Raw genomic sequence first — 14,675 nt, forward strand, 5'->3', positions numbered from 1 at the left:
TACTGATCACAGTAGGGTTCCTTTCCGAGCCAGCTCGTCCGCAGCACTGTTGCCCGGTATGTCCCTGTGACCTGGCACCCATACAACTTGAGTAGAGTAACTCCTTGGCAGCTCATTTGTCACAATTAAGTGCCTTGATAGCTGCCTGTCTATCAGAAAAGATAGTTACAGCAATCTGGCAGACGAAAACTGAGGCTAAGTGAGAGTTCTTGCGTGCATATCCCACTTCCCACCTTCAGATCTAACTTGGAGCCATCGGTGTAGAAGGCTGCTGAATCACAGTATGAGGTCAGGACTGAATCCTCCTCCCATCCACCCCTTGAAAGGATCCTTGTTTGGAAATGATTCTTTAGTCCAGTAGGCGGGACTGTTTATTCCAGGCGCCTGAAGTCTCCTGGAGGATCTTCCAAAATTCTAGAGCGCGTTTACTCTAATACAGGGGCTCCCAAACTTTTTTCACCTCGGCACCCTTGTTGTGCTAAAAAAATTTCGCGGCACCCCTACTGTTAAGAATCAAAGTCGATTTTGATTCTTTTATATAAAAAAGTCAAGATTTATTAATCTTCGTTTACGTGTATGCACGGCGAAGCGTGGCGAAAGAATACCAAAGAGATAATTTCAACGACAGCTTATATCCATATGTATAAAGACAAACTTACATGTAAACGCTATTGGAATTTGACCGTTAGGTTAATAGCTTGATTTAGTGATGTGTCGAGTTACAATATTAAATATACTTATGAAGTCGGTATATGAATATTCGGTAATACATATTAAGTAATACATTTTAAATCGGTAGAAAATAATTAGGATTAGGAAATTAAAGAATTTTAAATATGAAGTACATACATACATATGTATAAATAAGAAGAAAATTTATGAAGGAACAATGCTGCGACTGAACATGCCGGCCTCCTTGAAATATACTTCAGTATTTTCAATCGTCAATGGGTAGAGGGTATAGCTTCACTATAGCTCGTTTGTAGATCCGATACTGCGTTTTTATTTCGGCAACACGGTGAACTCCATCTCGACCAGGGATCGTTGACAAAACTCGACCAAGCGGCCACTTGTACGGTGGTAGATTCTCGTCTTGAATTAGCACAAGTGTGTTCAGCTGTAGGGTGGGCGCTTTCGATGTCCACTTATGACGCTGTTGGAGCAAATGCAGGTAGTCTCTTGACCACCTACGCCAAAAATGCTGTTGTCGCTGTTTCAAACGGCGAAAGCGTGATAAGCGATTGTAATTGGCGTCAGTAAGATCAGGCTCCGGGAATGAACTGGGAGGCTCTCCGATGAGGAAATGACCCGGTGTCAAAGCTTCCAAGTCTGACGGGTCGGAGGAGATCGGCGTGAGTGGGCGTGAATTTAAAATCGCCTCTATTTGAGCAGTGATGGTTGCGAGCTCTTCAAAAGAGAGTGTAGCATTGGCAACGACTCTCACCAAGTGATATTTTGCCTGCTTCACAGCAGCCTCCCACAATCCGCCAAAGTGGGGCGATTTTGGAGGGATTGTGCGCCAGGTTATGCGATTTGCTTGACAGAGTTGCTGCAGTTGTTCTTGATGGACTTCAGTTTTGAAAAGTCGATAAAGCTCAGCAAGTTCGTTTTTGGCACCCACAAAATTCGTAGCATTGTCACTGATAATGGTGTTGCAGAGCCCTCTGCGAGCAATGAAACGGCGCAAGGCTGCAATAAACGCTGCGGTTGAGAGGTCGCTAACTGCCTCTATATGGATGGCTCTCGTGGTGAAGCATACAAATATGGCCATATATGCTTTTACTGGTGCTCTTCCTCGAATTTGTAAATGTATTGAAACAGGACCGCAGAAATCAATACCTGTTGTTAGGAAGGCGCGCCCAGGTTGTACTCTCTCTTTTGGAAGGTTGCCCATGAACGGATCTTGTTTGGTGGGTTTCGTGCGAAAACACCTCACGCACCGATGTACCGCGTTGCTGCAAAGATTTTTTTCGTCAATAAGCCAGTAGCGTTGGCGCAAGATTGAGAGAAGCGTTTGCGGCCCAGCGTGTAAGTGCATGAAATGATAAGAAAAAACTAAAGTTTTTGTTAAAGTACAATTTTTTGGTAGAATAATCTGATGCTTCGAGCGATATTCTAGATTACTATCCTGGAGACGACCACCGACTCGGATGAGTCCTTCCGAGCATAGAAATGGGTCGAAACTCCGGATTCGGCTAGACTTATCGACGCTGACACATTTAGATAATGAACTGTGCTCTGCTGCAAGATAACTGCGCTGAGTATTTCGAATTATGGCTGTAAGTGCTGCTTCGAGCTCGAGCATGGTTAGCGGCCCTCCAATCCGTTTGTGTGGAGGCCTTCGCGTTATTCACAAACCGTAGGCCATAAGCGACAATGCGTTCTAGCCGATGCAGCGATTCACGATGACTTATATTGGTTGTCAAGTCACTGTGTGCTGGGTTCGCCGAAAAAAGCGCAAGCTTATTTGGTCGACGTTCAGGAACCTCGTCTAACTGATCTGATTGTGGTTGCCTGGGCCGAATCAGTGCTGCTGAGTGTAGAAATTCTGGACCGCTAGTCAACAGCGATGAGTTAATGAATTCTTCTGATAGAGCGCCGCGTGAGATGATGTCTGCAGGATTTTGCTTGCTGCTGACGTAGCTCCATTCTTCCTTGCGCGTAAGTTCTTGAATTTTCGCCACTCTGTTTGCGACGAATGTCGTCCATGTGTATGAAGGCTTTGCTATCCAAGCCAACACGATTTTAGAGTCGGTGTAGAAAATTGTATCTTCTATAGGCATGGGAATAATGTCTTGCAGACGTTCAACCAGTTCCGTCATAAGTAAAGCTGCTTGAAGCTCTAATTTGGCAATTGATGTTGACTTGGAAGGCGCTACTCGCGATTTGGAGCATATTAGCTGCACCGTGACCTTGTTGTTTATATCGATGCTCCGCAAGTAACAGCAAGCGCCATAGGCAGCTTCGCTTCTATCAGAAAAGGAATGGAGCTGTACCGATTTGCTTACCGCTGATGACAATAAATGTCTGGGATGTTGTAACGAGTTTAGGTTTTCCAGTTGCTGGACATAATTTTTCCATCGTTTTTCGTAGTCTTCGGGTAGCGGTTGATCCCAGGAAATATTAAGCTTCCACAACTGCTGCATAAAAATTTTTCCTAGAACTACGACAGGTCCAATTAAGCCGAGGGGATCAAATATTTTTCCAAGATCCGAAAGCACTGTTCTCTTGGTAGTTATGTTCGTTCGTTTAAAGTCAAAATGATAGGCGAATGTGCCGGCAGTGGGATGCCAAATCAAACCTAACATTTTCACCACATCATTATCTCCAATTCTTAAGAATGGTTCTTTGTGCTGTTCTGGGATTAATTGTAACAGCTCAGGATTGTTAGAGCAGTATTTACGTAATTCAAATTGTGCTGTGCTAAGCAGCCGTTGAAGATCTGCCAAAAGAGTTGCGGCTTGCTCTAAAGTATTAGCGCCTGTCATTATATCGTCGACGTAAGTTTCTAATAATAACGCTGTGGACGCTGACGGATATTTCCGACAACTATCTTCAGCTAGTTTCGTTAAGCAACGCGTGGCCAAATACGGCGCAGCAGATGTGCCATACGTAACAGTTTTTAACTGATAAATTTCAAGCTGATCTAGAGAATTTTCCCTCCAGAGGATTAGTTGGTACTGACAGTCGGTAGGGTCCAGTAGTATTTGTCTATACATTTTACTAATATCTGATGTAAAGACATAGCGATATGTTCGAAAACGCGTAATTACAGAGAACAGATCAGCTTGGACAGTGGGTCCGGTCATTAGCACGTCATTGAGTGACACGTTAGAAGTGGTTTTTGCTGAGGCGTCAAAAACGACGCGCAATTTTGTGGAAGAGCTTTCGGCTTTTATTACGTAGTGGTGCGGTGAAAAATAGTAGCTGTCCGATGCAAAGCTATTAGAGTCGCCTAGTCGGCTCATATGGTGCAAAGTGTTATATTCACGCATGAATTGACAATATTGTTCTCTTATGGCTCCTTAGCCAATCTGCGTTCTAGTGCGAAAAATCGACGTTTTGCTGCTGCGAGCGAATCTCCTAATGAGGTTGGTGACTGTCGGAATGGTAGTCGGACAATAAATCTACCTGCTTCCGTTCGTTTTACTGTTGGGACGAAGTGGGACTCGCAGAGTTTTTCTTCTGCCGTCATAACTCTGGCGTGATTACAATGAGCTTCGATTTCCCAAAATTGGCGAAGCAGCTTTTCCAACGAAACAACCGAAGGCGCAGATATTTTGCTACAATGGAAGCTAGTAGTTTTTGCGGCCGGAACTCTTCCAGCAATTATCCACCCCAGTTTCGTGTTTTGAAGGGGCAGTAAATCATCAGCTAATCGAGTTTGTTCGTTGATTAATAAATCAAGATAGATTTCAGCGCCCAGTACCACGTCAAATTTTTGGGGCTTAAAAAATGTGGGGTCTGCTGGGAGACTCCATCGAGCTATGTCAAAATTAAATTCCGGGTGATTTTCACCTATACGGGGCAATATTAAAAATGTAAGCTGAGCTGAAAAATCCGATGTGTTGGATTTTATTATTGTTGTAATAGAATGACGAGCTTTGGCGTTGATTTCACCAATGCCGCAAATCGCAACGTCAGCTAACTGTCGTTTTAAGCCTAACTGAACAGCTATGCGCTCGGAAACAAAATTCATCTGAGATCCCGAGTCTAATAGTGCTCTACACAGCAGTGGAACTCCCCATTTGTTAACAATGTGAATAAGCGCGGTACCAAGAAGAACCGTAAACTTGGAAGTATGCGCTGTCGCGGTGAGAGCGCTTGCTGATGAGCTGCTATCTATTGACGTTATTAGTGCAGTGCTAATGTTGAGTTTGTTTGTTGCTGCTGTACTAGCATTGAGTTTATTGGCAGCGATTGCAGGTCTGGCGATTGTGGCTGAGCTTTCTCCTGCTACACTGCGGGAAACTAATTGTCAATCGGTTTTAGAGGCAGTGCACTGAGTCGGTTGCGAAGCAGGGACTGCATTTAAGTAAAATGTGTTATTATGCAGCAGGGTGTGATGGTTGTTGTTGCAGGTTCTGCATTTTTCGGAATTACAATTCAGATGCTTTGACCCTTTTTAAGGCAATTATTGCATAAATTCTTTTGATGGATAGCATCAAAACGTTGTTTTGGGCTGAGAGCGAGAAACTTTCGGCATCGATAGATGACATGGTTTGTACCATTGCAAAATGTACAATCGCGTTGCGGCTTTAAATTCTCTGTAGCGACAAAGGATGCGCGCGGCTGTGTTGAACGATTTTTTGGTGGGGCCTTGCCGAGGCTTTCTGATGGTTGTGAAGGTAATTTCGTCCGCTGGACGGACGATCTTTCCTCTAAGTGATTGCAGCGTTCTTCCAGAAATTTGAAAAGTTCGTCCAGGGTGGGAAGGAGGTCAGTTGGAGACTCGTCGTTCCATTTTTCTAGTGTTGTGTTGTCAAGCTTTGACAGCACTAGTTCGATAACCAAGTCATCCCAGTGCTTTACTGGTCGCCCTAATGATGCTAACGCTCTTAGTTGTATGCTTACCGAATCAATCAAGTCTCGTAAAGCAAGTGGGCCGATTTTCGCCGCAATTGAATGTATGTTGAAGAGCTGTCGTATGTGCTCCCGTACGATGATATTTCGTCGTTGGTATCGCTCTACAAGCAGCTTAAGTGCAGCGTCGTAGTTTTCAGCAGTGACTTCCATTGACTGTATGGGCCCTGTCTCACGATCAATATGGATCGCGATCCAGTGTCGTGATCCATATTGATGCATGATGCTCCACTCTCTGCTATGCTACACCTTCAATATTTATCGCGTCATTATTTTCAAACTTTGAACTGTGCAAGTCGTTTTTAAATAAGAAAAATGCAAGAAAATTCAAAAAGAGCGTGTTTAGCCACATTACTGGCATTTTCATTAAAAAAAGAAACAAAGAGGAAGTATTGGAGTCGAAGATGGTACCTGGAGCGGCATAGGTACACTCATTTGAGATTATTGGATTCGATTCGACTTTGCAAGGAATTAAGCGACTACGAAAATTACTTTATTTAATGAGAAAAGATTCTAATTATCAGGCACCAAATTCCAATGAGTATAATTTTCAATTAACCACTATACAAAGCAGTTCGGCGCGAAATTCAACAAGATGTGCCAAAACTATAAAATACAAATTTTGCAAATATTACAATGACGAATATAGATGCTAACTTTTGCCACTCAATTTTTATCACTTATTTATATGAAAAAAAGAATAATAAAAGTTTTCACTTAAAACAACAGACAATCTACATACTACTTTCATTTCTTTCCACCTTTATAGCTAGGTATTCACTAGAGTATGAGTAGAATTCAAGGAAATCTTTAAAACAAATTTACTTACCAGGTCAACAGGCTTCTCATTTTTATTTAAAAAGTGAAGAGCGTTAAATGTCCAAGACTTTGGAATATAAACGTCTTCTGTACCAGCTCCGGAGCGCTTGGAGTCAATAATTTTTTCACTTCCTTGCGATAATTTGATCGTAAAGAATTTATTTTTTTTCTGACATCACCTACAGTGGCGTTATCATTAATTTTTTTTTAAGATTAGTAATAATTTCTCATGTCCGGCCGTTCTTTTTATTTTATTCATGTAGCTTTTGGACGAAGGATCCCACAATTCCGGCATACTTTCCAATTGTAGGATAAACTCCTTCAAACACCTTTGGTCATTCGTTAATCCCAACACCGCCGGCTGGATATGTGCGCTTTCGTCGTCCGACATTATTAAAAATTACCACTGCCAAATAAATAATTAATCCAATAATTAACGTTTCGCCTTTAACATTTAAATCTCCGCTTTATTTTGAAATACACACGTATTGACGTATCGCGAACGAAATATGCTACACGTTCAATATTTATTGACAGTACTGCGATCCGCGATCCAGATTTCAAAATTTCTAGAAATTTTGCGATTTGGATCACGATCCATCAATATTGCATGCTACACAGTCAATAAATATCGCGATACTTGGATCACGTCAATAAATATTGATCGTGAGACATGGCCCTATGCGTCGAAGTGCGCCATCTCGTAACGAAGAGCGCTGGTAGTGAAAGCGAGTGACATCATCGACTGCAGCGTTTCGATGTACCAGTGCGGAGAAGGTTTCGTAGTATGAGAGCAATTGAGTGTAATCTCCCGAAAACGTAGGCAACGGTATTTCGGGCAGCTTGAGTGACTTACTACGAAGTGCATTCTTTTGATCATCACCTCCGTTAAGATTTTTATTTTTGTGTTTTATGTTACTTATTGCTGTCATAAGCGTTGGTCGTAGGTTGAAGTAAAGCTCTTCATAACTTGGACGGACAGCATCTGTGTCGCTGGATTCATACTCCTCTAAATGGGCTTGAATGGTTTGAAAATCTGTATAATATTTTTCAAGCGCCTGGAGTCTGGTGTCGATCTCCTCAACCGATGCGTTGGGTAGTTTGCTATCGACGAATTCCTTGACGCGTTGTTGTTGTCCAATAACTGTAGCGCGTCTGACTTTTAGTTTGGCGATTTTTGCTTCAGTCATAGTTACCCTGCAGTGAAAAGCCAAACCAGTTCGAAAAAATACTAGTTCATTAACTATTATGTGCCTACCAGTTCGACAATTTCGAAGAACTTAGGCGATCAGCGACATCTGCCTTTGAATTGCCAAAGCCAAAAATAAAACGCAATTAATTGCTTTTCTTACAAATGTCGGCTGTGGCGTCACGTGAAGACTACTGGTTCTGGTTCTGAAATCGCAGGTTCGAGGCCGCTTGGAGGTGGTTAAGATTTTTAAAGTTAAATAAATGTAAGTAAAAATAATTTATTCAATTTATAAATAAATAACAAATTTGAAAATCTAATTGCTTTGCAAAAAAAGATTTAGGAAGGAATATAAAAACAAAGAAATTAAACAAAAATATTTTTTTAATTAAATTTAAAAATTACAATAAACAGCATAAACAAAAAAATAAATTTATAAAAAAATAAAAATAAAATAAAAAATAGAAAATAAAAAAAGTTTCCCTGCGCCAGGATTTGAACCTGGGACCTCAGGCTAACCATTCGAGTGCTCTGCTCTGTCGGTTATTGTGACTGCTGGAGCGTCGCGAGCAAAAAGGCACTCTTATGCTTTTCACGGGGCATGAATTGGCAGACTATCTCATCAACTGGTATGATGCTACTAGTATTTATAATAGTAGATGCTGATGCATAGCCCGACAATTGACATCTCGTAGGACATCGCAATGTTAAAAATACCAGTCGCTAGCATTGAAAAAGGATAGAACGTGAACTAGTTCGGCTGAATCGCAAACCGGTAGAATTCTAGTTCACAACTAGTAGCTTTCCCCGCAGGGTATTTGTTTAGGCTATCCCCGCTTTCAGCGTGTGTGGCGCTATCGTAACTTGCTGTTGGAGATATACCGCTAAGGGATGCCGCTAATTTACCGCGTGGGCTTATTTTCGGAGTTGGGTTTTATTTTTATTTTTACAAGGTACCGTCCAAAATATTTTAAGAATGTCTTAGCGAATTTTCACAAAATGCAATTTTGGTTAGGGTTTAAACAATATCGTTTCGCGTCGCGTAATTTACATTAAGCACACACTTTAGAAATTAATGTCTAATTTACTTTCCGTTGGGCGATCACCAATTAGCGTGTTTTTGATATTACATTCGCAATTAAACAGACTTAAATATATCGAGGACTTGCGTGTCGTGTAACGGTCGCCAATGTTAAGAATCAAAGTCGATTTTGATTCTTTTATATAAAAAAGTCAAGATTTATTAATCTTCGTTTACGTGTATGCACGGCGAAGCGTGGCGAAAGAATACCAAAGAGATAATTTCAACGACAGCTTATATCCATATGTATAAAGACAAACTTACATGTAAACGCTATTGGAATTTGACCGTTGGTTAATAGCCTGATTTAGTGATACTTATTATATATACTTATGAAGTCGGTATATGAATATTCGGTAATACATATTAAGTAATACATTTTAAATCGGTAGAAAATAATTAGGATTAGGAAATTAAAGAATTTTAAATATGAAGTACATACATACATATGTATAAATAAGAAGAAAATTTATGAAGGAACAATGCTGCGACTGAACACCTACTTATAAAATGTCTACGAAAACAAGAAAACACAATGCAAACTTTATGCCCCTTTAGCTTTAATGTGAGGAGTGAAATTGTTTTGATGATTTCATTATTTCCTTTAAGTTTATTGGGAGCTTTGACAATTTTACCCTGAAATCATTTGACGCTGAAAGCTTGCTGGTGTATTTGTTTTTAACCGACTTCACAAAAAGGAGAAGGTTCTCAATTCGTCGGAATGTTTTTTTATTATTTTTTTCTATGTATGTTACCGCATAACTTTGTACCACGTTAACCGATTACTATAAAGAAAGGTGTAACCTTACAGGTGGTCTAATTTGGTTTAAATCCGATCATTGGATCATGAATAGATTAACGATAATCTTAAATTCTTAGATGGGAATTGAAATCGGTTTTGTTTTTTTTTGCTTAAAAATTACTTGTTTATTTAAGCATTTGTTGAAAATGCAGTTCACATAGAGATGTAAAAGTAAGGCCCCTATTATGAGTTGCATTCGGCTGTGGTCGAAAGTGCTGATCGAACGAATTTTCATTGGGTATTATGACACTCATTCGATAAACAATAGCGTTATTGTGAATTTCGCTCGGTTAGGTAGTTTACAATAGTATATTTTTCACCGCTGACAAGTTTGGTTTACAATTCAAGCAAACTAAATATATAATGAAATAAAAAAGAAAGCGAGTTTATAAAAACGATTCGATATCAACGATTCGTCAGAGGATGAAAGCTTGGTAAACTGGCCAGGAGTAGAAAAAATGTATGAGGGTTTAAGTGTAGTCTTTCAAATATATTTTGACATAAAATATATTTAAGAAATCTACAGATTTATTAAAAACTTCCGACTGTCTAAAGAGGCGTTTGTGAGCCAAATCTATTTAAAATATTTTAAAACTATCAACAGCTTACGATTGTGATCTCAGAGATCGTGCCAACTGAGTATTGGGATTTTCTTTCACAAGTAAAACCAGCCTTTTGAGCTTGTTTTTAAGAGCTTAATGAAATTTATAAAAAAAAATTAAAATTAGTGTCTAGCCGATCAATAACCAGCGAAGATCGAAAATCGAACAACTCATAATAAGGGCCTAAAAGTCACTAGTATTTTTAATGCAATCTTGCCAACAGCAGTTCTTTCTGCATATACTTGCATCCAGAACTCTCTTGGCTCCCTTCGTAGTATTTAATAATCAAAGTGCTGTCTTCACTGGTGTCCAGAAGGTTTTCAAAAGCTTAATTGGTCATCGCAGTAGGTTTACTTTTCGGGCCACATGAAAACGGGTTTGTTATCCAGCTGAAGCCATCCTCAGAGTCAATGTTGGGAAAATATTCGACAATGGTTTTTTCTAAACATTCCAAGTTAACGGTGGTAATGCGCGTTGACGCTAAGAAAATAATTCTTACAGCCAATTTCACGAAATCAATTTAAGTGATAAATGATTTTAATTTTTTGAACCTTATATGGAAATTGCTAGTGAAACCGGCTGTTATCATTTTTTTAGCGTTAACTTCGAATGTACATACGTTTTTCTGATTACTTTGTTTATTTATGGTGTTTTCATGCAAATTGTTAGAAATTCTAAAATATACATGTCACCAATAAAAAAAATATCGACGTCCTTGAAAAAACTATAGATGTATTTTAATTCCGCAGGCCTCTGTTATCTTCGCAGCGTCATCCAATACGGGTTTAAATCTAGTGGCGGCATCTTCCTAGTCGCCAGGGAATACCGAGGGATCATACAGTGACTTCTCGTGACGTTTTCTGCCTCTTGCTTCACCTAGACATCGCTCCTTTCGGTTTTCCAAACCAGCGCAAATATCCGCACACTTGCTCCATTTCAAACTATTGTTCTTTAAAAATTTTGTCGCTAGTGGCGTAAGTCTGAAGTACTTCGTTCTTCTTCGATTTGCATTGCGAATGGGTACCTCAATAACACGAGAAGACCGCCTCTAAAATCGTGGTGATTCGCTCTTTGACAGTGTGATTGTGAAGTTCCAAAGAATTAGTAATATATACACGTGCGCGAAGCTGCTGCGCTTGTTACGAGAACAGCCCAGCCAGATAAAAATCCGGAAACGGGAAGAAAAGTGGATGAAACGCGGATTAGGTCTACCTAAGTACCGAAAGTTGTTGTTAAAAGGGTACGTTTTCGGCTATTTTTCTGAAAATTTTCTGATCCAAGTTTACGTTGAAAACCGTACTGGGAAACTACGCTTAAGACCGAAATATCCCTTTGCTGCAAGCTATTGGTGTTGTGTATGGGGTTTGACGAGTCGCATAAAGAAAATCAAACAATTAGTCGCATGGGTTCCCAGTGACCCCAATAAAAGTGTTGAAAACAGAGTTTTCAAATAAAAAAAAACGAAGTGTGTATTATCAAAAATATTAAAGCATACTATTATCGTTAACTTAAAAAAAAAGACATATTTTCGACTTCAAACTTAAAAAAAAAAATGGTTTTTTCATAACATAATACCGAAGTACTGCACATTAAAACTGGTATATCTTGAGAAAGAAAAATCGAATCGCATCAAACGAAAATGATTCCCCAATTAGAAATGAGCAAATAATTTGATGTTTTCATCATATAACCTCAAATATCGCTAAAAACCGTGTTTTTGTCACTTTGAGGTTAGGATATTTCAAAAGTCTAGTGCTAGAGAAATTGTGAGGCCAGATTTGTATTCAGCCCCAAGAAACGATGTGTTTTACTCAGGTGGTAAAAAAAAACAAAATTTGTACAAATAATTAGAAAAGAAAAAAAGAAATGCTTAACTTACTTGCGTACTAGCATTTTCAACGCGAATAGAATTTAACAAGGTGGGTTTGCAACTTCAGCTTTTTATCAATCATGGTTGTATTTTAGTCCATTTAAATTTGTAGATTCTTGTAAATTCAGTGCTGCCACAGCCTTAAATATTTCAAATTATTTCAGGTTTTAACTATCTCGAAGTAATTTTAGTTCAGAAAAAAGCACTAAAAAGGCACAAGGCACTGAATAATTTTTTTTGGCGTTTTAGTTTTCAAAAAGCACTAAATCTAGTGCTGAAAGCACCAAGTTGGCAACTATGCTCTTTATTATAGTTAACTTTAAGAAAGAAAAGCGTAACTTTGACTTCAAGCTTAGACACAAAAATAAAATATAAAAAATGTTACGTAAGTGGTCGCATGGGGTCAGGACTCAAAAGAGTAGCGACACATGCGTACACGCCGATGTTCTGGCAGTGACTTATTTACGTACCCGCGGGGAGTTAGGAAGCTAGAAAGAGCGCGAGCACGCTCCAAGTACCCTAACACTTTTTTTTTTCAACTTGAAATGGCCTCGACCCCATGCGCCTAATTAAGGTTAAAAAAAATCTAAATTTTTTGATTTTCTGGCCGCCATGTTGAAGTTTGATCAAACCGCTTGCGTTGTGTATGGAAAGTCTAAAGAATTTGCCCGCACCACTAGTATATTCTAGCCACTAGTGGCACCCCAGGGTGCCGCGTCACCCACTTCGGAAAGGCCTGCTCTAATAGCATTACATCTTGCCTGCAGTTTACCATATAGGTCCATAGGCAGAAAATGGAGCAAGGTCTCTAGGGCTTTAGTCGGCGTAGAGGGCAACGGCCCCGTGATCATTATGCACGCCACCCTTTGAACCTTTGTTAGTCTGTTTTTTATTGTAAATTTGTCCTCGGACGGCCACTAGGCCGTGATACCATAGAATAGAATGGGACGCACTACCGCTGTATATGTATATCCAGTTCACAATGTGGGGCTTCAAGTCCCACTTTTTTCCTATTGCTGACTTGCAGGCATACAGGGCAGTTATAGCCTTCTTGCAACGCTCTTCAACATTGCGCCGCCAGGTTGGCTTTCTGTCCAATACAATGCCTAGGTACCTGATTTCATCCGAGAAGGCCAGCGTAACACCATTCGAGGAAGGAAGTTGTATCTGGACGGTTTTAATTTTCTTTGAAAAAATAACCCCCTTAATTTACACCAAGGCCAGATTCCTTGGACCAGGCTTACACAACGCGTAAGGCGCCTTGGACCAGGTAGCATAAAACTTGGGGGGTGCTTACCTACTGCCGTCAGGGCTAGATCATCAGCGTAAGTAATTACCTGACAACCTGTGCTCTGTAGCCTCAACAGCAGAGTACACCGCCTTGCGGGGTGCCGTGGTTTGCATACCTTGTTACCGATACCTCACCCATCTCCGAGCATATAGTTCTGCTTCCTAGAAGGCGGCGAACAAATTCTACCAGAGGGTGTCCCAGACCGAGGTTAGCTAGGGCGCGGAGAACAGCTTCTGGGAGAACATTATTGAAGGCACCCTCGATATCAAGGAATACGCCTAATGCATATTCCTTAAACGCTAGTGCCTTTTCAATGGTGTTAACAATACTATGCAAAGCTGTATCTACCGACTAACAGCTAGATAATGTACTTATATCAATGTCCTGTCGGATCTTTACGTCCAGTAGTCTTTCCAGAACCTTCAGAAAGAACACCGCATGGCGTTAAAGCGCCTTAAATTTAATTTCAAAAATGTTAGTCAGAGTTATAAGAGATCCGAGTGCCATATTTCATCAAAACCGTTCAGCCGTTTCTGAGTGAAGAGCGTCTCGCATAGTTCATGTTTTTATTTTCATCGCATTTCAAATCACCCTATACCGATGAAAAAAGTTCTTAATTAAAAAAATAAAACTTTATCATACATTTACAGGCTAAAGTCTCTAATTAGACCTCTAATTTTTGAAATTCCTTTTCAAAAGTATTCTCAAACTAAAATCCTCCTAAATCTCTTTCGTCTGACATTGGATGCACATGTATTTCAATAAACTGACGGAGTAATTCGAATTTGATTGTTCGAACAAATGGCAACCCTCCTAAGTGAAGGTCTGGAATAAATCCCTTACGAACCCATTTCGATTTATACCCATCTTTTAATAATTCATCCAACTTACTGATAAATTAAATGCAACTTTTTGAACCCGTGTTAACTCTCTTCAAACATTCGAAATCTTCAAACTAAAGATTTCTTAAAATTATTTCGTTCGACTACGGTATTTTTATTTTTCATATACCTTTTGAATTAGTCCATTGAGTTAGACCTTTCAAACAGGTGGCAGCCCTCTTCAAAAGTATTTTCAAGCTTAATCATTGGTAACTCTCTTTCGCCGGATACTGCGATTTATATTTTAACTAACTGATGACTTAAGAAGAATTTTGATTTTCAAACATGTGGCAACCCCACTAAATACAGATCAGAAATAAACATTTTCAAACCCCCTTCAATTGATACCCATATTTTAATAATTCATCTATATTAATAAAAATATTGTGTTCGTATGTCACGGTCGCCAAAATTCGAGAGCGGCTGAACCGATTTGAACAATTTTTTTTGTATTATTCGGTATAATACCAGAACCAATGATATCGCAAATAATTGGAGGGTTGCCACCTATTTGAAAGTTTAACTAAATAACGCTGATAAAATAAATTAAATATTAC

At 39.6% G+C, this 14,675-nt stretch overlaps 3 protein-coding genes across 3 annotated transcripts; all 3 read right to left on the reverse strand.

Annotated features, from left to right (window-relative positions):
• Positions 1 to 937: 937 nt before the first annotated feature.
• Positions 938 to 1,771, reverse strand: LOC118736231. Its single transcript, XM_036466319.1, has one exon. The coding sequence runs from the start codon at positions 1,769 to 1,771 to the stop codon at positions 938 to 940; it is 834 nt and encodes a 277-aa protein (XP_036322212.1).
• Positions 1,772 to 2,219: 448 nt separating this feature from the next.
• On the reverse strand, positions 2,220 to 3,968 carry LOC118736232. Its single transcript, XM_036466320.1, has one exon. It carries the CDS (start codon positions 3,966 to 3,968, stop codon positions 2,220 to 2,222), a length of 1,749 nt encoding a protein of 582 aa, XP_036322213.1.
• A 1,138-nt stretch (positions 3,969 to 5,106) lies between these two features.
• LOC118736233 lies at positions 5,107 to 5,805 on the reverse strand. The gene has a single exon (XM_036466321.1). The coding sequence runs from the start codon at positions 5,803 to 5,805 to the stop codon at positions 5,107 to 5,109; it is 699 nt and encodes a 232-aa protein (XP_036322214.1).
• Between the last annotated feature and the right edge of the window lie 8,870 nt (positions 5,806 to 14,675).

This window comes from Rhagoletis pomonella, unplaced genomic scaffold (genome assembly GCF_013731165.1).
Source record: "Rhagoletis pomonella isolate Grant_MI unplaced genomic scaffold, Rhpom_1.0 Rhpom_scaffold_00003, whole genome shotgun sequence".
In the NCBI taxonomy this organism is placed as follows: Eukaryota; Metazoa; Arthropoda; class Insecta; order Diptera; family Tephritidae; genus Rhagoletis; species Rhagoletis pomonella.